This window comes from Zalophus californianus, chromosome 9 (genome assembly GCF_009762305.2).
Source record: "Zalophus californianus isolate mZalCal1 chromosome 9, mZalCal1.pri.v2, whole genome shotgun sequence".
Taxonomy (NCBI): Eukaryota; Metazoa; Chordata; class Mammalia; order Carnivora; family Otariidae; genus Zalophus; species Zalophus californianus.
This window is the reverse complement of record NC_045603.1, coordinates 71,720,097-71,743,048: the sequence shown is the minus strand read 5'-3', so window position 1 is coordinate 71,743,048 and position 22,952 is coordinate 71,720,097. Positions and strand designations below refer to the sequence as shown.

At 36.6% G+C, this 22,952-nt stretch overlaps 1 protein-coding gene across 4 annotated transcripts in view; it reads left to right on the top strand.

Moving 5' to 3' along the window:
- Positions 1-22,952, top strand: part of CNTN1 (contactin 1) — a 381,883-nt gene that overhangs the window by 224,469 nt on the left and 134,462 nt on the right. For all 4 annotated transcript variants that reach the window (XM_027593329.2, XM_027593330.2, XM_027593331.2 and 1 more), the window contains 8 exons: positions 1,472-1,678; positions 5,224-5,323; positions 5,481-5,662; positions 10,650-10,774; positions 11,436-11,553; positions 18,448-18,598; positions 21,654-21,781; positions 22,095-22,270. In XM_027593329.2, the coding sequence (XP_027449130.1) occupies positions 1,472-1,678; positions 5,224-5,323; positions 5,481-5,662; positions 10,650-10,774; positions 11,436-11,553; positions 18,448-18,598; positions 21,654-21,781; positions 22,095-22,270 (1,187 nt within the window). The remainder of the gene's footprint in view (positions 1-1,471; positions 1,679-5,223; positions 5,324-5,480; positions 5,663-10,649; positions 10,775-11,435; positions 11,554-18,447; positions 18,599-21,653; positions 21,782-22,094; positions 22,271-22,952) is intronic.

Genomic DNA, 22,952 nt, shown 5'->3' with positions numbered 1-22,952 from the left:
AACAACATTTCAATGAGAGAATAGTCTTTTTCTTTGAAGAACTGCTGAAACTACAGGAAAAAAAATCCCATCATCTCCATAGCATTTCCCACAAACAAAGTAAATGATCATAAATAGCCAATGACTACATTCGACTACATTCAGCACTGGATGGGCTTCATTTCATTGCTTATTCATTCAACAAATCTCTTGTGAGCACTTGTTACACAATTATGTGTGCTAAGCACTGTTTATGCCACAAGAATACCTTGGTGAGGGGTGCCTGGGTGGCTCAGTTGGTTAGGGGTCTGCCTTCAGCTCAGGTTATGATCCAGGGTCCTGGGATCAAGTCCCACATCGGGCTCCCTGCTCACCAGGCAGGCTGCTTCTCCCTCTCCTGCTCCCCCTGTTTGTGCTCTCTCTCTCTGACAAATAAGTAAATAAAATCTTAAAAAAAAAAAAAAAAGAATACCTCAGTGAGTGAAACACGAAAATCCACCTGCCCTCAGAGATTTACTACCAGCGGAGACAGCCAATATACAAGATACAGAGTTAACAGGTATATCATGCCTAGATATTGGTAGGTAAGCACTAGGAAGAAAAACTTATGCAGGGAAATGGAAAGAGTAACTGTTAGAGGGTTGGCTGAACTTTTATAAAGGACGATGCTGTGAAGGTAACTTTGAATAAAGGCCTGAAGGAAATGAAGAAGCTAACAATGCAGATGTGTGAGGGAAGGATATACCAGGCAGATGCAACAAAGGCATGAGTTGGAACTATCAAGGAAGACCAAGGAAGCCAGAGTGGCTAGAATAGAATGCATGAGATAGAAGGTAATAGGAAATGAAATTGGAGAGATACAAGAGCTATTATCACATAGGGCCTTATAATTCATAGTACTTACACTGGCTTTAACTTGAGTGAGATTTACTTTGGAGGGCTTTGACAAGGAGTCACATGACATTGCTTAAGTTATAGAAAGATGAGTCTGGCTGCTGTTTTAAGAAAAGACTGAGGGGAAATTCATTTCTAAATCTGTAATTAAAAATAGGAGTACAAAAGGAAAAAGATAAAGACGCAGAGTGGCTAGCAGTCTTCATTTTATTTTTAAAGTGCAGCAGGGAAGATAGGTCATGAGTTCTGGAATTATCAGACCTTCATTAAAAATCCCAATTATATTTACCAGTCATGAAATTCTAAGCAAAACATTTAACCGCTCTGAGTTTCATTTAGCCCATCAATGAAATAGAAGTTAGAATATTAATAGGCCATAAAATAATTGAGAGAGAAAGATAAATATAATTGCTTACCACCATGCTTATATTCACTCAAAATATGGTAGCTTTTGGAAAATTTGAATTATTTGTCTTGGCCGACTTCCAACATTTAATCTACAATAGCCTAGATTAGATTATGCCCTAGCTTGCTCCTAGAAAACAAAATTTTTGCTTTTGGAAGAATTTAATATTTAGAGGACAATATTTCCTTCCAGATGATCTTAGCTACCGCTGGCTTCTAAATGAATTTCCTGTATTTATCACAATGGATAAACGAAGATTTGTGTCTCAGACAAATGGAAATCTCTACATTGCAAATGTTGAGGCATCAGACAAAGGCAATTATTCCTGCTTTGTGTCCAGTCCTTCTATTACGAAGAGTGTGTTCAGCAAATTTATCCCACTCATTCCAATACCTGAACGTAAGTATTTTATTTGTTACACACTGTTTTTGCAGGTTGTCTGCTTATGGAGCACTTACAGTGATGGAAAGAAATATCCAACGGGAAGACTAGCTGGCTACTCAGGGCAAACAGAAGATACACACTTTGTTTTTGTTTTTGTTTTTAAGTTTAGAGGTTTTATTTTTTTATTTATTTTTATTATTATGTTAATCACCATACATTACATCATTAGTGTTTGATGTAGTGTTCCATGATTCATTGTTTCCATATAACACCCAGTGCTCCATTCAATACGTGCCCTCTTTAATACCCATCACCAGGCTAACCCCTCCCCCCCCACCCCCTCCCCTCTGGAACCCTCAGTTTGTACACACTTTGAAAGTCTTGGTCATTCCTTAGTTTTTCTAATGGAGATTTACATGATAAAGTTCCCTAAGATGGTTGAGTTTGGACTGGTTTCTTCTAGTTCAGAGAATGCATAGGGTACTGATTCATTAGCCAAATATCCATATATCAGTTACAGTGGGAATCACTGGCCTCTGCTTTTTTTTTTTTTCCATGTCCATTCCTACTTTTTAGTAACTTCATGAAAGAGAACAAATGATTAGATCAAAACAAACTATAGTGATTACAGAATTAGGGGAAAAATGCAGTTGCATTATTTTGATATTTTTAAGAAACTATTTTTATGAAACAAATAAGTGTATAAATTGCCTTTGTACTGTAAGTAAGTAGCATGGGTGCCATATCTGATGGCCACTGACAGACCTGAATGGCTTTAGCAAGATTCCAGTTGAACTACATTCCTTTTTTAATGCACCACTTCTAAGAGAATCAGATTTCAACATATTTTGCTTACTTCACTTTGTTTTTATCACAGCCCTGCTGTTACCACTCATAACAGTGAGTTCAGGCTTCTGAAGAAATACTGGGTTTTGTTGTTCACAGACTTAGGTTTGGTTCCTGCCTCCACTCTAAGTAGGGTATTACAATGGGGAAAATGTCATCATATCACTGTGATTCCATTTTTACTACTCTCCTTGATTGTGGTCACATGGTTGGTATTCAATAAATATATTTTTTTAAAGATTTATTTATTTTTCTTGGCAGAGAGCAAGAGAGGGAACACAAGCAGGAGGAATGGGAGAGGGAGAAGCAGGCTTCCCACAGAGCCGGGAGCCTGATGAGGGGCTCGATCCCAGGACCCTGGGATCATGACCTGGGCCGAAGGCAGAAGCTTAACAACTGAGCCACCCAGGCGCCCCAGTAAATATTTTTTGACTTCTGGCTCTTTTTTCTCTCCACAATCTTGGGAGATGCTCTCATCCACTACTTTATAGAATTACAAGGAGCCATCATGTAAAAGCTTCTTTAAGTTTCTTTCCTACTCTACCCCAGAAATTCATCTCTTCTATTTATTTCTTACTATTGTCTCTATAGAAGAAGTGCTTCTCCTCTATTCTAGGTAATTCCTCCAGTTGCACTGGTTCATTTACCATTTGATTCATTTAGGGACTTCCCTATATCACTTATTTTCTGCTTTTTTCTGAATCTTTAACTCTCCTCTGTACCTTTCCCTCCATATATTCTTCTGTATTCAGTGCAAGCAATCTTGATTACTTCTTATTTACTAAATCCAAAGGACACTTTTCAGTTCTGACTCTGTATGAACTTTGACACTGTTGATCTCCTATGCCTCTCTGGAACTTTTCTTTCTTTTCCAATTTTCCCAATTCCTGCCCTTCCTGTATCTCCCACCTGCCTCTCTGAGAAATTCTATGCAGTATCCTTCCCCACATCTTCCTCCTTCTTATATTTCTCTTTAATCTTTTTCCAGATATTCTCACCAATTTATACCTTTCAACAGCATCCCTATGGAGATGACCCCACATTCTTATCTCCAAAACTTTTCTCTTGTTTAGGACTTAATTCTATCTACCTCCTGGGCTTGTCATACAGAAGGTTCTCGGGAATGTTAGGCTCCAAATGTTCCAGACATATCTGTCATCTCATCTCACCTCTAAAACTTGTAGTGTTCTTTGTCTCATTTGGTGATACTGTCATATTTCTAACTCAGGACAGCATTTTTAATCATCAACTCCTCTCCTCCCCTCATCCTCCAGATAGCTAATCCAGTGGTCCCCAGTTAGTATGTAGTATCCCCAGTTAGTATAAACACTTGGGAAGTTTGCAGAAATTTGGAACCCAGAAATGCTGATTCAGCAGGTCTGGGATGTCACCCAGGAATTTATAGGTTCAGCAAGCATTCCAGGTGATTCTGATGAATTGGATCTTTGATCTACACCTCAAGAAAACATGCACCCAAAGGGCAGTATTGCTGATTCTGCCTCTCAGAGACAACTTGGATCAGTTCTTTCCTTTTTGTTTCAAACAAAAGCGCCCACCTGTTTTGCATGAAGTAATGACCTAACCCCCCCTTAGACTCTCTTCTATGTTTCTCTTCTCCATGTCCCATTCTTTAAAACTTCCGCCAAGGTTTTCTCCTTAAACCAAAGGTGATATTCATGTTACTTCTTACCAAAATCCACCAGTAGTTACCCACCAAGAAAATTAGCCTCAAAATGTTTAATGTCACAGTTTCAAGCCTTCTAGATAATAGGTTCAAGCTCATCTTCAACTACATACAGTTTGACATCACTTGATTTCCTAGACTTAAAAAACAATCCCCTTCATACTCCTGGAGCTTTGTCATAATATACTGTTTTCTCAATCTGAACTGGTCTGATAAATTCACATGCTCTTCTTGCCTGATATTCCCATAGCCTCGGCATATTCAGCAGTCCTCTTTAGCTGCCACTCTTTCAGACCGTTTATTTTCATTTTGGCTTGTATTTTAGGGCATGGTGTGTCGACTTGTCTCTCAGGTATCCTACGGGATAAAATACATATTCACGTTGTAATCTTAAACAATGTATTTTGCCTTTCTGAGCCTGTTTCTTCCCCTGTAAGATTAAGGGAATAATATGCCTTGCAGTAGAGACATGCTCAATAAATTCAATAAAATAACTATATTGATGAGCGCAGTAATGTCTGAATAATCACGCTTCTTCTCCCTCTGTCCTTCCCTCTTTTCAACTCGTTTCACTTTTGCCTTCATCTCCATATGCACGTCTTTCTTCTATTCTCCCTCCTTTCTTGCCTGTCCTTTCTTGTCCACTCTCTTCTCTTCCTTCCTTTCTTCTCCCTCTTTTGCTTTCTTGTTTCTCTACCTTCCTGAGTCCCAGGTAGCCCCTGGCACAATGTTTTACATGTTTGATGCTCTCTAAAGACATCTTAGATTTTTTTGGTGAATTGAGTCAGATTAGTTACATAGCTGTAAGAGTGAGCCCATATGATTGGAAATGCTTGATGAAATTTATGCTATATACATACTGTGCGTAAACAAATAAATCTGTGCATTGTGTTATGATCAGATATTTTCTGGTACTTGTACAGAGAAATGCTTTGCATATTGAAGTAATTCTATAAAAGTCACAATATTAAAAAAAATTCTATTCTGCCTAATAATTAGTGGATGGTGGTTGTATTTTTCTTAATGTTAGGAACAACAAAACCATATCCTGCTGATATCGTAGTTCAGTTCAAGGACATATATGCACTGATGGGCCAAAATGTGACGTTAGAGTGTTTCGCACTTGGCAAGTAAGTATACTTATATTTTTTATTAATATATGTAGAAATATATTAATCTTTGTACCATTTTAGGAAATCAATGACGTAATTGTTTAGTTATATACTAACAAAGTACTAGACTTTGAACTATTGTGGACCTTTAGCTTTTGTTATTTCCTGTTTAAAGTCCAGTTCCGGATATCCGATGGAGGAAGGTCCTAGAACCCATGCCAAGTACTGCTGAGATCAGCACCTCTGGGGCTGTCCTCAAGATCTTCAATATTCAGCTAGAAGATGAAGGCACATATGAATGTGAGGCTGAGAACAATAGAGGAAAGGATAAATACCAGGCAAGGATTTATGTTCAAGGTAGACATGTTTTTTTCAATTTTTTATAAATTGCGTCAATATCTTACTTATAGCCATTTCCATACTTAAAGAGTGAGTATATAATGAATAATAGTTTAAAAACAGTGATGTTTATTATATTATGCAAAAAGAGAATATTTATCTTATGTCTAAGTCTCAAATATGGCTTATGGAAGTTATGAACTTATACCATTACCATCATACTAACATCAATGGATTGGTAGTAGTGTCCTTGATAATTTTCAGAAAATACAATTAATATAACTTGTATACTCCCTCCATTCTTCTTTTTTTCCAGTACCTTTTTATTCGTAGAAGAAACTATGCATTATGACTTGGTCCAAGCTACTGGCTTGCAAACTTGTGTATGCTTCAAAATCACATGGAGGGCTTGTTAAAACACAGATAACTGGTTCCCAGAGTTTCTGAGTTACAAGTTCTATTTGGGGCCCAAGATTTGTATTTCTGACAAGGTCCTAGGAGATGCTAATGCTACCAGACCAGGAACTACTACAGTTTGAGAATCACTGCTCTAAGGAAACATTTATTTTTTCTTGACACAATTTTCTTGGCACAAGTGTTTGATTCAAACACATTGAAATAAACTTATATTTAGGAGGATAGAATGTTGATTTTCAGGGAACACTTGAAACTTTTCATACTGAAATCATTTCCATAATGTTCCACAATATAAAACTTACAGGTCACAACTGAGTAAATGTCTAAAGTTTCAATAAGACCATTCATTTAAAGGATAAGCATACACTGAGTGTCTACTCAGAGGCACACACTCTGACAGGAACAAGGAGAAGTAGATAAAAGAAATACTATCTCTGTCCTTAAGGTATTCATACTCTATACAAAACCTCCAAATTTATACAAGTATACACAGGCAAAGGAGCATACACTTCCACACACACATGCATATGCACACACACAAACATGCATAGTTATAAAGAAAATTATGACAATGCACTATGGAAATTTATACAGGATATTGATGAAGTATATGGTAAGGGGTAGCTTAACCATGCTGACAAGATGGATGATAGGATAAACTGCAGATGAATACCAGAATGAGGAGACAGCTTGTGGTCCCTACCTGGAGCCCAGGCCTCTGTCTGTACAGGCATGAGTCAGTGCCTCCAGTGGGCCTAGTATCATCTCATAGAATCCAGCAGGATTAGGCTCATTTTGCCTTTACCCTGTTTGTTTCTTTTGGCGTAGAAAGCCACGGCCTCTAGGCCTCCCTCATCGCCTGAGCTTTAACACCCACACAGCTCTGCACCCATCCTGTTCCACCTCCATCTCCTCCCATGCCCAGCTTCTGAAGCCTTTGCACCATGCTTTCTAAAACACACAGTCTGCTATTGTTACAATCCCCTATATTCTCAACTTCTACGTAACTTCTACTCTGAACTTCTCACCCTAACTAAAACGTGGTTCTCCCTTAAAGACACTGCTTCCTCTCAAGCAGTGGCTAATTTTTCTTCCACAGCTCTTTTCCCCTTTGACTTGTAATATAACTGCTCTTCTTGCTCCTCATGCCATTTATAGACTATCTTCCCTTTTTCCTTTAAACATCCAGTTAACAATCTATCTGGATACCCACCTTGTTTCTTTTTTTTTTTTTTTTAAGATTTTATTTATTTGACAGAGAGACACAGCGAGAGAGGGAACACAAGCAGGGGGAGTGGGAGAGGGAGAAGCAGGCTTCCCGCCGAGCAGGGAGCCCAATGCGGGGCTTGATCCCAGGACCCTGGGACCATGACCTGAGCTGAAGGCAGACGCGTAACGACTGAGCCACGCGTAATGACTGAGCCACCCCGGCGCCCCCCCCACCTTGTTTCTTTAAAATTTTTACTCTTGTCAGGTCTTACAAACTAGAACACTACTCTTGATATTCTTAGTGACATCAAAATCAACTTTGACTATGATTATTTTTTTAGTAGTTTTGCCTCTCGGTTCTATTGAACTCCTCTTCTCCGATGATCTTGTCCTTCAGTCTACCTCAGCAGCCCACTCCCAAGGCCACACTTTAGACCTCATTGTTGCCAAAAAGTACGATCCCTTTAGAACCTCAATCTCACACATTTCTTTCACTAACCACTACCTCCTATCTTTCCAGTTCAGTCTCTCTAATACCCTGAGACTCTACTACCAGGAGCTATGATCAATTAATCTAACAATGGTTTAATTTCCTTCACATTCCCTAACACCTACTCACCTCTTCCCTAAATCTGTGATCAATCATTATTTTTCCCCTGTACACCCTCCCAGCACACTCACCACTCTCTACTTTGTCTTACTACCTTTATAGAAGGCTAACCCTGGAAAAATCTAGCTCTCCGCCTATCAGAGCCTGAACCCAGGAACTTGAGTACGATTTAGATAAACACTAGTATGCTGATTAGTTCATTTTAAATTAATGATCACTAGATTCAAGTGGGTCTTTAGTGTTGCCTGGCAATTATACACAATTCCCAAGGTCCACTTATGTCCACTTACCCACTCTCTTAGAGATGATCTTCTCATGCTTTCACAGTTTCCTTTAAACCCTTAACACCTCCTCCTCCAAACTTATGCTGAGCTGATAACTTGGCTTCTTCTTTGACAGAGAAAATGAAAGATCAAATTAGAACTCCCACAAGCTCCCACCCCACATCTACCCAATACCAACATCTTTACCCCTCTCTTACGGCTTTGGATTCAGTTGCTATCTGAGGCCAACATCATTACTATGTGTTTTGATTCTACCCTCCTACCCTCCTTCTTTTCAATTTTTCTTCTTTTTTAAATGCACTCTTATTGAATTTCATCCCTCCTTCTCTGCTGGAATCGTTCTTCCCATGACCACCAATAACATCATGTTGCTGAAGTGGATGGCCACTTCTCAGCTGTAACTTACTTGATCCAACAGCAGCAGTCACCACTGACCATGCACTCCTCCACCATTCACCCTCCGTGCTTGGCATCTGGAACCTACACTTTGCTAACGTCATTGTACACCACTTGCATTCTCCTCCTCACCCCATGCCCTCTGAACACGGGAGCAATCAGGGTTTGTCTCTGAAAGTCTTCTTGATTTCATTTCCAACCTTTATGATCAAGGCTTTAATGAGGCTCTACACCCTGAAAATTCTGACCCAGACACCTCCCCTGAATTCCAGATTTGTGTATTCAGTACACCAACAAAATTCACTTGATACATATCAAATATGCACAGATAGCCTCCTTAAGTGAGGAAAATTCTGGTTAGACTCTTATATTTGTTAAATAAACCTATCACTCTACCAGGTTTCTAGAGCTTACAGATCTGTTTTTATTCATACATATTAAGAACACTGCATTCCAGGTTCTTTTTTTAATTATTATTATGTTATGTTAATCACCATACATTACATCATTAGTTTTTGATGTAGTGTTCCATGATTCATTGTTTGCGTAAAACACCCACTGCTCCATGCAGTACGTGCCCTCCTTAATATCCATCACCAGGCTAGCTCATCCCCCCACACCCCTCCCGTCTAGAACCCTCAGTTTCTCAGAATCCATAGTCTCTCATGGTTCGTCTTCCCCTCCAATTTCCCCCCCTTCATTTTCCCCTTCCAGGTTCTTAGCAGAGGTCTAAATGCCTAATATCTAATTCCTTAGAAGAATCAAGGTGACAGAGCAGATATTTATAAAGGAATATTATTAAGGGAGCTATTTTACTTTACTAATTTTACTAATCAAGGCACTTTACTAATCAAGGGAACTCAGTTTTTCTCTTTTGGTCTAATCAAATAACCAGAAGGTTACATAATTAAATCATAGATAGAATGTATCAAGTTGATTCAATTATTTAGTCTTCTCATTGTATTTTTTAATGTGATATTTTGTGTCACCTGTTTGAGGCCAAGGCAGGGAAGGGAAGGTGCTCATATTCCTGTTTTATTGCCAAGATTGTGTACAAAATAAAACCTCTATCAATTAACATAATATTCTTATCAATATTTAATTTTTATAATTACATGTTACAAAAATGTAATGATAAGTGAAAATATACTAAATCAGATTATAGTACTCTAAACATATATATATATATATATATATACACATACATATATATAATATTGATGGGGTTCAGTGAGATCATAAAAATGTTTTATGTTCTTTTTTATTTATGTGTATTAAATACTTTCTGTAAGTTATATATATTATTTTGTCATAAAATGTATATACCAAAGTTTTATTTTTCAGAGAAATAAAACACTCCCTCCACTCAGGATTCTCTCCTCCTACCTCCTTCTTTATTTTATGTTAATTTGTTTACCTACATTTATTTAAACTATTTAACTTAAATAAATGCTCAAAAAGATTATCACATTGTTCATTTGCTTCCTCTCCAGAAATACATTTTCTTTTGGGAAATACCTAATGTTTTTCTCTAGGTACCAGAAGATCAGATCATCAATTTCACTCAAGCATAGATTTCAGCAATTATAGCTACTGTATGATCAAGCCATTTTTCTAATCCTACAGTAAGATGTGACTGCGGCCACTAGCAGAAAGTTACATCAAAAGGAGGAGACCCGAGGGAGTGGGAAAAGATGTGATTCTTTATTCTAAAAGGGAAACATAGTGTCATAGTCAATGAAGACATAATTCTTTAAAACCTTAATTGTCATTTTGAAGGACTTAAGTTATAAGAAAAAGATCAATTACTTTAGTGTTATTCATGAATTAGCTCTCTAACAAAACATGGTTCACAAAGAAAAATAATTATGAATTGAGTTATAGTTACTTCATGTTGTAACAGTGTAGGATAACGTTTACCTGAAGACCTATGGAAATACAATTTCAAAGGCTCTAACACTGATTTTATGGCATATACGATATCTGGTGTATTCTCCAGAAGGTCGACTAAATGTAGTATTTGTATTCTTGAGATTATTATGAGTGTTGAGATTTGCATTTGACATTTACAATGTTCTTTACTTTTCAGCATTTCCTGAGTGGGTAGAACATATCAACGACACAGAGGTGGATATAGGCAGTGATCTCTATTGGCCTTGCGTGGCCACAGGGAAGCCCATCCCTACGATCCGATGGCTGAAAAATGGATATGCGGTATGTATGTTCCGTCGTTTTGCAGTTCTTGAGTTCGTGTTCAGGCAACATTTTCAGTGGTCCTGGGATAAATTTAGCAAGAGAGTGAACAGAGTAAGGGTATCTGGGCCCTGAAATAAAAAAAAAAAAGTCTTCTATAAAAGGCAAACAAGAAAGTGAGCATAAAGTATCTTCTTTCAGGTTAATCAACTGTCTGCAATCTTATGTCTACCTTCTCTCTTTCTCTCTCATTTTTCCCTTTGTTCCACATTTTACCCTTCTTCCTACTCATCCATCTCTACTACCTGATGTTGTCCTCTTTTTTTTTTGCCACTATTTCCCTGACCCCACAGAAACAGAGGTAAGAGGGAAGGTTCTACCTTTAGCCCTGGGGACAAGTAACAGCAGTGGGGCCTTTTTCTACCTTCCCTCTGTAATCTCCCAGCTGGGCCAAGAGGGAAAAAGTGGACTCTCAGCTCAGTAGGATGAATAGCACAAGAGCCACTGGGCGTGGTAAGTGGGTTTTCCTTTCCCATGCCCTGAAAAACCTTCTGTATTGGACTTCATTAACAGTGGGGGCAAAATAATGTATCTAAATGAAAAGTCAAACAAGCCCAAACCAAAATAAAATGTTTATATTAAGGTTTATCAAGAAACTGTGTTTACTTTGTGTTCTTTTCAGTATCATAAAGGGGAATTGAGACTGTATGACGTGACTTTTGACAATGCTGGCATGTACCAGTGCATAGCTGAAAACACACATGGGGCCATCTATGCAAATGCGGAGTTGAAGATCTTGGGTCAGTACTATTTCTAGTTTCTGTTAACGTTCAGCAAGAAAGCAATGCATTCCACAATGATCATAGGGTTTCCGTAGATCACACTTGATTATTTCTTGAATTGCTAAAGTTAAAAACTTTGAAAAATGGGGTTTGGAACAGGATGATATTATTGTTTTATTTCTATTTCTTTTCTTTCATTAGAGAACAGCAAATAAATTAGAGGCAACACAGAGTACAATAGTCTTAAAACATCTTTAAGCAAACTTGACACATGCCAGTTTTTACAAGTCTTGTTCTCTCCTGTGTCTGGGCTGTTAAATACTGCTTGAAAATCACATTGTGATGATTGATGCTTCCACAATGCATATGACCCAGGCTCAGATGGATCTTGGGCACTTGCTAGTTTTAGCACTCTTTGGATCTCATGCCCTGCAGTTGCTATTTAAAATCTTTAGGACATTCCTCAAGCTCTTTACCCTGCTCTGACTCTTACTTGGTATCACTTTTTTACTCCTCCATGAAAATTGAAACCCTTTGAAATAAAATATTTCTATTTCTCATCCCTCATTCAAAAGTATTTAAATCTTTACTACACTTGCCCTTTCATATTCTCTATCCAGAGGAATAAGTATCTGTCCTTTCCAAAAACAGGCATACCTCATATTATTGCACTTCACAAATACTGCGTTTTTGCAAATTGAAGGTTTGTGCCAACCCTGCATCAGGCAAGTCTCTAGGTGCTATATTTCCAACAGCATTTGCTTACTTTGTGTCTCTGTGTCGCAATACTTTAAACTTTTTCGTTATTATTATATTTGGTATGTTGATCTGTGATCATTGGTCTTTTTTTATTAACATACAATGTATTATTTGTTTCAGGAGTACAGGTCTGTGATTCATCAGTCTTACACAATTCACCATGCTCACCATAGCACATACCCTCCCCAATGTCTATCACCCAGCCAACCCATCTCCCCTCCCCACCCCCCAGCAACCTTCAGTTTGTTTCCTGAGATCAAGAGTCTCTTACGGTTTGTCTCCCTCTCTGGTTTTGTCTTCTTTCATTTTTCCCTCCCTTCCCCTATGATCCTCTGTCTTGTTCCTCAAATTCCTCATATCAGTGAGATCATATGATACTTATCTTTCTCTGATTGACTTATTTCGCTTAGCATAATACCCTCTAGTTCCATCCACATTGTTGCAAATGGCAAGATTTCATTTTTTGATGGCTGTATAATATTCATTGTGTGTGTGTGTGTGTGTGTGTGTGTGTGTGTGTGTGTGTACCGCATCTTTATCCATTCATCTATTGATGGACATCTAAGCTCTTTCCATAGTTTGGCTGTTGTGGACATTGCTGCTATAAACATTGGGGTGTACGTACCCCTTCAGATCAATGCATTTGTATCATTTGGGTAAATACCCAGTAGTGCAATTGCTGAGTCATAGGGTCGCTCTGTTTTAAACTTTTTGAGGAACCTCCATACTGTTTTCCAGAGTGGTTGCACCAGCTTGCATTCCCACCAACAGTGTAGGAGGGTTCCCCTTTCTCTGCATCCTTGCTAACATCTATCGTTTCCTGACTTGTTAATTTTAGCCATTCTGACTGGTGTGAGGTGGCATCTCATTGAGGTTTTGATTTGTATTTCCCTGATGCCGAGTAATGTTGAGCACTTTTTCGTGTGTCTGTCGGGATCATTGTCTTTGATATTACTGTTGTAATTGTTTTCAGTCACCATGAACCACACTCATATAAGATGGTGAACCTAATCAATAAATGTGTGTGTTCTGATTGCCCCACCAACCGGGCTTTCCCCCATCTCTCTCCCTCACCTTGGGCCTCCCTATTCTCTGAGACACAAAAATATTGAGATTAAGTCAATAGCCTCTAAGTGTTCAAGTAAAAGAAAGAGTCAGACATCTCTCACTCTCACACAAAAGCTAGAAATGATTAAGCTCGTGAGGAAGGAATATCAAAAGCTGAGAGGCTGAAAGCTAGGCCTCTAGTACTAACCAGTCAGCCAAGTTGTGAATGCAAAGGTAAAGTTCTTGAGATTAAAAGTGCTACCCCAGTGAATACATGAATGATAAGAAAGCAGAACAGCCTTATTGATAATATGGAGGAAGTTTAGTGGTCTGAAGAGATCAGACCAGCCACAACATTGCCTTAAGCCAGAGCTTAATCCAGAGCAAGGCTCTTAACTCTTTAATTCTGTGAAGGCTGAGAGAGGTAAGGAAGCTGTAGAAGAAAAGGCTAACACTCTTGTTAGGGGCTAATGCAACTGGTGACTTTAAATTGAAGCCAGTGCTCATCTGCCATTCTGAAAATCATAGGGCCATTAAGAATTATGCTACATCTAATCTGCCTGTGCTCTGAATGTTTTGTTGCCATCCAACAAAGCCTGGATGACAGCACATCTGTTGACAACATGGCTTACTGAGTATTTTAAGCCCTCTGTTGAGAAATACTGCTCAGGAAAAAATGATTTCTTTCAAAATATTCCTGCTCCTTTACATGGTTCCTGGTCACCCAAGAACTCTGATGGAGATATACACGAGGTTAATGTTCTTTTCATGCCTGCTAACACAACATTCATTCTGCAACCCATGGATCAAGGAGCAGTTTTGACTTTCAAGTTTTATTATTTAAGAACTACATTTCATAAGGCTCTAAGTGTCACAGATGGTGAATTTTGTAATGCATCTGAGCAAAGTAAATTGAAAAACTTTTGAAAATGATTCACTATTCTAAATACCATTAAGAACATTCATGATTCATGGGAAGATGTCAAAATATCAACATAGGCAGGAATTTGGAAGTTGATTCCAATCCTCATGGATGACTTTGAGGGGTTCAAGACTTCAGTGGAGGAAGTAACTTGTAGATATGGTGAAAATAGCAAGAGAACTAGAATTAAAAGTAGAGCTTGAGGATGTGACTGAATTGTTACAATTTTATGATAGTACTTGAGTGGATGAAGAGCTGCTTCTTATGGATGAGGAAAGAATGTGGTTTTTGAGATAGAATCTACTCTTGCTGAAGATTCTGTGAAGATTGTTGAAATGACAACAAAGGAATTAGAATATTATATCAACTTAGTTGATAAAACAGCAGTAGGGTTTGAGAGGATTGACTCCAATTTTGAAAGAAGTTCAATTGTGGTTAAAATGCTATCAAGCAGCATCACATGCTGCAGAGAAATCTTTCATGAAAGGATTAATGAATCAATGAGAGAAACTTCAGAGTCATCTTATTTTAAGAAATTGCCATAGACACCCCAACCTTCAGCAACCATCACCTTGATCAGTCAGCAGCCATCAACATGGAGGCAAGATCTTCCACCAGCAAAATTATTATGACTAGCTGAAAGCTCATTTGGTGGTTAACATTTTTTAGCAATATTTTAAAATTAAGGTATGTACATTGTTTTTTTTTTAGACATAATGCCACTGCACGCTTAATAGACTATATAGTATAGTGTAAACATAACTTTTACATGTACTGGTAAACAAAAAAACTCATTTTTCTCGCTTATTGTGATATTTGTTTTATTGGGGTGGTCTGGAACCTAACCTGCAATAGCTTGAGGTATGCCTGTAATCTCTTTACCTCTGCCCTATATTCATTTCTTCTCCCTTACTTGATATGAACAGGTATCTCTTCTCCACGTACATATGTGTGTTCGTATTTCTCATGCAGCCTCTTCTTCATGTTTTATTCTTGCATTCTCTACACCTTTGTCTTTGGTGACTCCATGTTTTCATACCTCCCAGATTATTTCTTCTCAGTCACTTTCATTTTCTTCTCTTTACCCCTTCCTCTGCTCAGTTAGAAATCTTGCTCACTCCCAGAGTTCCTTCTATGATTTCATTCTATTCTCTTCCCTTTTTCATGTGTTCTATGTTGTTATTCTTAAATTATTGTTATTTTCAAATTTTTAAAAATCCTGGATAATTTCTTCTTTTCCTCCCATTAACTATCAATGATTCTTTAATTTATATCACTGGCCCAGATTTTTATCCTCAGCTTCAAGCTCAACATAAAGCTTCCTAATAGAAATCTTCATGTGGTAACCTCACAAATAACCCGAACCTAGTGTGTCTGAAGCTAAATTCATTATCTCTTACCTGCATCCACAGTGTCTCCTGGAAAATTCTGTTCTATAGAATGACACAATTAACTACATCCTTTCTTCCTATTACATCTACTAAATTTCTCAATGTTACTCCATAAATCTCACATTCTCTTTACATTCATTACAACTGCTTTAATTAAGGTCTTACTGTATTATGTCCTTTTCATTTTATTTGAGGTAGCTGTCATCAGCTTTAGTCATATGAATCTAGGTAGCCAGGTTTTCTCTTTTACAACCAAAAAGATTGCCAAAAAGATAAAGCAGTGACTCAGTATGGTCTATTTTATTATTGCTACACCAAAGGGAAATTCTTTAGAACATTGTTATCATTACAGATTGAGTGACACTAAAAGAATATGAAAGGAAATGAGATAATTGCAAGAAATTGTTTTTAAAAATTACCTTTAAAAAGAGTTGAGGCTGGGGGACCTGGGTAGCTCCGTTGTTTAGGTGTCAGACTTGATTTCGGCTCAGGTCATGATCTCAGGGTCCTGAGATCCAACCCCATGTCAGGCTCTGCACTGAATTTGGAGTCTGCTTAAGATTCTCTCTCCTACTCCTTCTGCCCGTCCATGCTAGTGCCCACTCTCTCTCTCTAAAAGTAAATAAATAAAAATAAAAATGAGTTGAGGCCTTCTTAATTTTAAATTTCCCTGCCTCTTATTATAATGCTGAGGACAATATTCCATTTATTCCCCCCAAAGTAAAAATTCCTTCCTAATATATTTAACCTAGTTTATTTGGTTATCAAGCAAACATTCAGGTTTAGTCTTCATGCCATATTACTTTGGTCTGAGGTGCAATAAAATAGTTTTGACTCATAAGATATGAGGTGACTTTAAATGCTTTCCCAAATGTTAACATTCTATTTTTTATAAAAATTTGTTTGTCATCATACATTACAAAATTATATGAAAATTCAACTGCTCAGGCTGAAAGATCTCTCCATATTCAAACATAAAATCTTGTAATAATTTAATGACTATTATTGTAGTAATTAAATAAATAACATTTTCAGCCTGAGAGCAATGTTACTGGGCATCTTTATATTTGTTTCCATCTATTTTTGTTTACTACCTTCAGAAATAGTGTTTCTCTCTCTCTTTTCTTTTGTTATCTAGGTAATTCATTTATTCATCCACCAAATATTTTTGGGAACTTATTCTACACCAGATACCATACTTTTAATAGGCCCAGTAAAGAATGAAAGAGACAAATAATGCATGTCCTTTTCTTAGTTGGGGGAAAAATACTCCCTTATTTTTTTCCCCCTTCTAAAATATATAGGAACATAGTCTAGATTCTGTCACTATAAATTCAAGTGTTACTTAAGTATGAAGTCATTTAAACAACTGTACCAAATCAACTATTTCATTAAAACTTAACTGACTCAAGAAAAATTCTCATTTCCAGATGAATTTAGATTTTTAAAATATAATCCCATTAGATTTTCTCTCATATTTGACAAGCAATATGTCACCCAAAATATCTATTGAGCCTATACAAAATACCACACACTGTGTTAGGTGTACAACACAAGTTGGTTGGTTACTTATTTATTGTTAATTATCAAAACTCAGGTTAAAGGAACAATGGGATAAATTAAATCCTTGCCATAAAAAGTGTGTCCCACAGGGCAGCAGGAGCAAAAGCAACACCTGGGAGCTTGTTAGAAGTGCTGAATCTCAGGTTCACCCCAGGCCTACTTAATCAACATTTTATCAAGATCATCAGATTATATTTATGCACAGAGAGAATTTGAGAATCATGGACTAGAGGATGAAGAGTCAACGTCTGGATGAAGATGCACTTGGGCCTAGAAAAACCTCCCAGAAGGACACAGTTACATACAGATGATTGGATGTGCAAAAATAAATGGATGAGATCCCCCAGAAGTCTGCTAAAATACAAGGAGGTTGAGAAATGAGCCAGATGTAGGAGACAGAAAAGAAAAATAGAGCATGTCATCAATAAAGTAACCTTTTATGAGACTCTATATCCTATTTTCATAATTACTGTTCTGTACTTTGATGTAAGGGGAAGCTACAGCCCGTTTCCCTCAATTATTTGCATCCATTACTCCCATAGCTGTTTGCAGGCAGGTCTGAAGGCAGAAATCTTTTTATTTTGGTATCTCATAGTGTCTGCACACAGTTGGTGCTCAATAAATGTGTGCATAGTGAAGGAGGAATCGTTGTTTAATGAAAAGAGCATGCTTGCAAATCAGAAGAAAATTGATTCAATTGTGAATCCTACCTGATCCTGCCCGGGATACCTTTGGCAAATTATATAATTATAATAGATATCAGTTCTCTCATCTGTATACTGGAGACAGTTCATGGAAAGTGTGGTTGAGAGTACTGATTATGACCATACATTAGTATTAATAATGGTGCTCAAATTCCTCCAGTCTTTCACTTAATTTCCCTTATGCAATTGAGTCAAAACAATTAAATTAGATGTTACCTTCAAGGTAAATATATACATAGCATTTGATTGTAACTAAAATTTATAATAATTAATCCTGTTATCACTAAGATTTGTACATATAAAATGGGTGAATTTTATAACTAAAATATACAACAATAAAGTTATTAAATAAAACAAAAAATATTAATACTAGGTATGGAATGTTTATTGGTTATATTTGATAATATTTGGTGAGATTAATCTTTTCTGGTGATTATTAATCAAAATAATAAAAGATGATATAGAAGAAATGTGTTTTTTTTCCCTTTTTAATGAAAGAGAAAAATAATAATTTATTTCCTTTTAGCTTTGGCTCCAACTTTTGAAATGAATCCTATGAAGAAAAAGATCTTGGCTGCTAAAGGAGGAAGGGTCATAATTGAATGCAAACCTAAAGCAGCACCTAAACCAAAATTTTCATGGAGTAAAGGAACAGAGTGGCTTGTCAATAGCAGCAGGTAAGTTCAAAAACTAGAAATCCAATTGCAATTTACTGTTTGGCGAAGTTCATTTTAAAGAGGACTTATGTAAATGTTGGTTGTTCTTACTTTTCTCCACAGAAGGTATCATAATTTAAAGATAAACAGAGGCACTTACCCTTCACTCTTATTATCTGTTATAATCAGTGTTCAATTTTTTAGGTTTCTATAATTTATAAGGAATTTAGAAAATTGAGACTCAGAAATTTTTGGTAAATTGCCCAAGGCCTCGGGAAAAAAATGAACAATGGGGAATAAAATATGATCTCTGACTTTTCCCCTTGTAACAAGGCCTCTGTATCCGTTTATGTTTGTTTTAGTTTTACACAGTTAGCCTAATAAGTATTTCAATAGGAAAAATTTTTTAAAAAGGTAATTCAAGAATAAATCACTCCTTCCCATCTTTTTAAATGAACAGGAATTTCTCATCTTCCTAATAAGCAGACCATTACCTGCTTTAAGATAAAACATAAAACTGAAGTTCCTAACAAGATAAAACATAAAACTACTTCCTAACAAGTAGACCATTGGTAGCTTTAAGATAAAACATAAAACGTGTGACTTGCGTAGTATTTATTTAAAAACCACACTGAATGGTTTCTTTAAATTTCCTAGAGGAAGATATGGTAATACTGAGTACTAAAGTGCAAAAGTACTCAGTTGAGTGCTAAAGTACAGAGAAAAGAAAGCCAGGTTAGGAAATGGGATGTGAAAGTGAGGGAGAAGGAAACATTCCAGGCAGTGAATATTTAGTAGTAAATATTTAATATTTATATTTACTTTGCTAAATATTAATATTTAAACAATTAAGTTAGATTAGATTAGAATAGTAAAGAAGCATGTACAAAGGGCCTGGGGCAGAGAGTATAGGATGGTGAAGAATGTAAGACCTAAAATCAATATGGTTTGTCCTTAGAGGAAAATGGAGAAGAGTTTTAAGAGATGAGACATAATAATCCAGATCATCAATAATGTTTTTTGCTAGGGGGCTTGAACCTCATCTTTGAGTAATGGAATCTGTCTAAAGGTGTAAATAATGGAGGAAAATGTAGATTTTTGCCTATTAAAGGAATATACTAGCAAAAGTGTATAAGAGATATTCTTCACAACAATCCAAAAAAGTAGGTAAGATAGGTATTATTATCTCTATTTTGATGTATCTAAAGGCTGGAAAGGTTAAAGTAGCCTTTTGAAAGTATATTGATAATCTCCAAACTGAAACTTGAACTTGTGGAATGAACCTATGCCAACACAGTTCTCTTATTAAGGATGATCACAAGTATGGCTGTGTATGGAACAAAGATAGGTTGGGTCGGGGAGAGGGAGTACACAGGAACAGCAGTTATTTCCCTGAACACATTAACTTTTAAAGTGAATATGCTTGACTAAGTTTTTAAGACTTTCGCAAAATGATGCTAGAAGAATCAGTGTTAAAGGAAGAATTAATTTGTTTGATTTTCTGATGAAACATTAACAATCAGACAATGAGCAATGCAGAGATGTGATCAAAAGGTAGTCCCATTTCTAGGTACTTACTCCTGCAACAAACTTGTGGCACAGCACTCCCCCTTAGACCCACCGTTAACTCTGTCCCCTAAATAAAAAAAATTAAAAAAATAAAATCTTGCTCTGATTCTGATGAGGACCAATGAATGCTACAAGTCTCTCCAACCAAGGATTTCTTAGAACCGTGTTTCATGGATTTATTTTTCCTAAATATCAACATCTGTTCAAAAAAAGGAAAAGAAAGGTCTAGCTCCTAAAATCTTACTATTTTAATCCTGTCAGAATATTTTTAGTCTTTGAATCAAATTGTGTTACTTCTTGACAAAAGAATCTATAAATCCAGTTTTTGCTCACTACTTTAATCCATTCATATTTTAGGTTATAAGCACCACTTTATAATAGATACAGTACTTCATGTAAAAAATAAAGTTAACTATTATAAAATAGTATGCATAAAGAAAAGTTCAACTAATTATTTTCAGAGAAATAAAATATTTCTGTTTCAAACTAATATCCAAGGAATAACCTGCAAAACTGTCTTTAAGCTTAACTATAATCTCATTCTGATTAATATAATCACAAAAACTGGTTCCACATTACAAAGTTACTACAAGCACTTGATTAGTGGCTTGTAAAATGGTTTATGCAATATTTCAAATCAGTAGAGAGGAAACATAAATCTTGATGAATTGTAATTAGGTTCTCAATTGTATGATTTTACTTTGGGCTAAATGATATACCTTCTACAACAGAATTTATTTGTAGTTGTTCATTTCATATTTGATGGACTATTATCAGCTCTAACGTGATCTTTATCTGAGCCATTTATATGAGAGTATCTCCAGAATTCTTTTCTTCTCTGGAGTTAGTATGCTCTAACAGTTAATGAATAAGATGGAAGGATAGGTTAGTAAGTAAAACCGAAGTATGTCTGATGGAATGCATATTAGGAGAGAAAACCTTGGAAACGGTATGGGATGGAGGGTGGCAGGACAACAGCAGTGCCATGTGCATGCACGTGTGTGTACATATGCATACAATACTAACTATAATTTAACAATGCTTTGCTGAAGGTGCAAAACCCTGTAAGATTGTCAGGCTTGAAAGGGAATCAAAGGACTGTGGCTCTTACTATGAGTGAGATAGAAAGTCACTGGAGAGAGTTGAGCTCTAGAGTGCTTTCACTGAGCAGAAGAGTGACATGGTGTAACTTATGTCACGTGGGTCTTCATGTCTGGCTGCTATGTGGAAAAGAGACTATGGCCAGACAAGGGTGACACAGGAGACCAGTTAGAAACTACTGCAGTAGTCCAAGAAAAAGATGAAGATCGCTTTCTTAAACAATTTGTCAATGCTGAAAAAAATATTATAAACAAAGGCTAGGATGTTTCATCTTAAAAAAATCTTACTGTCAAGTAATTTGTATAAAATGTAATGATCAGAAGATAGTGTTTGTAATCTAAGACGGAATAATAAGATATTTCATTAAATTAATTTTGTGAAGCATGCATTTCTTTCATTTGAATAGAATACTCATTTGGGAAGATGGCAGCTTGGAAATAAATAACATCACAAGGAATGATGGCGGTATCTATACATGCTTTGCAGAAAATAATAGAGGGAGGGCTAATAACACTGGCACTCTTGTTATTACAGGTAAGAAACCATTTGATTAATATTGTTTTTTTCTAGTTTAATAGTGCTTAGTTTCTAATATACTATAAGGCATGATTCAGCACTAAGCTTCTAAGACAGTTCATGTACTGATAAGTTTCCATCTCAAAAGCCTTTGGGGCAAATCTCTTCCTTAATGAAATTGTTCCTGGAATTTGAATCTGAAAACATCTTTCTCCCTTTGCTCAGAGAAATAAAAATATATTGGTATTTATTCTTTTAATGTGCCAGATAATATGGTATCTAATATTTTCTTGAATTGTGCTTCCCTCCTTTTTTTTTTTTAAATGTATAGATCCCACACGAATTATACTGGCCCCAATTAATGCTGATATTACTGTTGGAGAAAATGCCACCATGCAGTGTGCTGCTTCCTTTGATCCTTCCCTGGATCTCACATTTATTTGGTCCTTCAATGGCTATGTGATCGACTTTAACAAAGAGAACATTCATTACCAGCGGAATTTTATGGTATGTGTTTTAAGTTTCATCCGATTAACATTCCAGTGACCCTATGTGACCGCCGCCTATTACTATAATCATTTACAACACTGAAAAACAGGCAAAAAAAGCTTTTCATGGGTTTCCTTCTATTAATTGTAGCACTCCTGAACCTTTTTAAAAATGGCTAGCTATAAGGATTCTGGTAGAGATATTGATCGATAAATATTTATTGAGCTTTAGGTCTATTTTTCCCTTAATTATAACTTTTATATTGATGTGTACTATGCCTCACTGTATCTGTATCCTAGGTTCTAGGGCCTTCTTGTTCATTTTAAATGAGGTAAGACCAAAGAACTTACCCTTTGTTATAATGATGACTTTAAGGCATTTCTCTTACTCTTTGAGGTTAAGAAATAGACAAAATACGTATATGGGAGGGTTTGGAGAACTAGTCCATGGAATTTTTAGAATGCTTAAATGGCTGTATTCTATTAAGAATAGGAAAGCATACATGACACAAGTCTTATAATTAAGCATAGTGGTGTCCTTGTATAGAAATAAAGAAAATAGGGGGGGAAAGGCTGGGCAGTAGAGGAGGAATACTGACTTGGGTAGGAACATCACTGGTTTGAGATAGGACGGCCTAGGTTACAGTGCATAGTTGATCCTTGAAGAACATGGGTCTCAACTGCTGCTAGGTCCACTTATT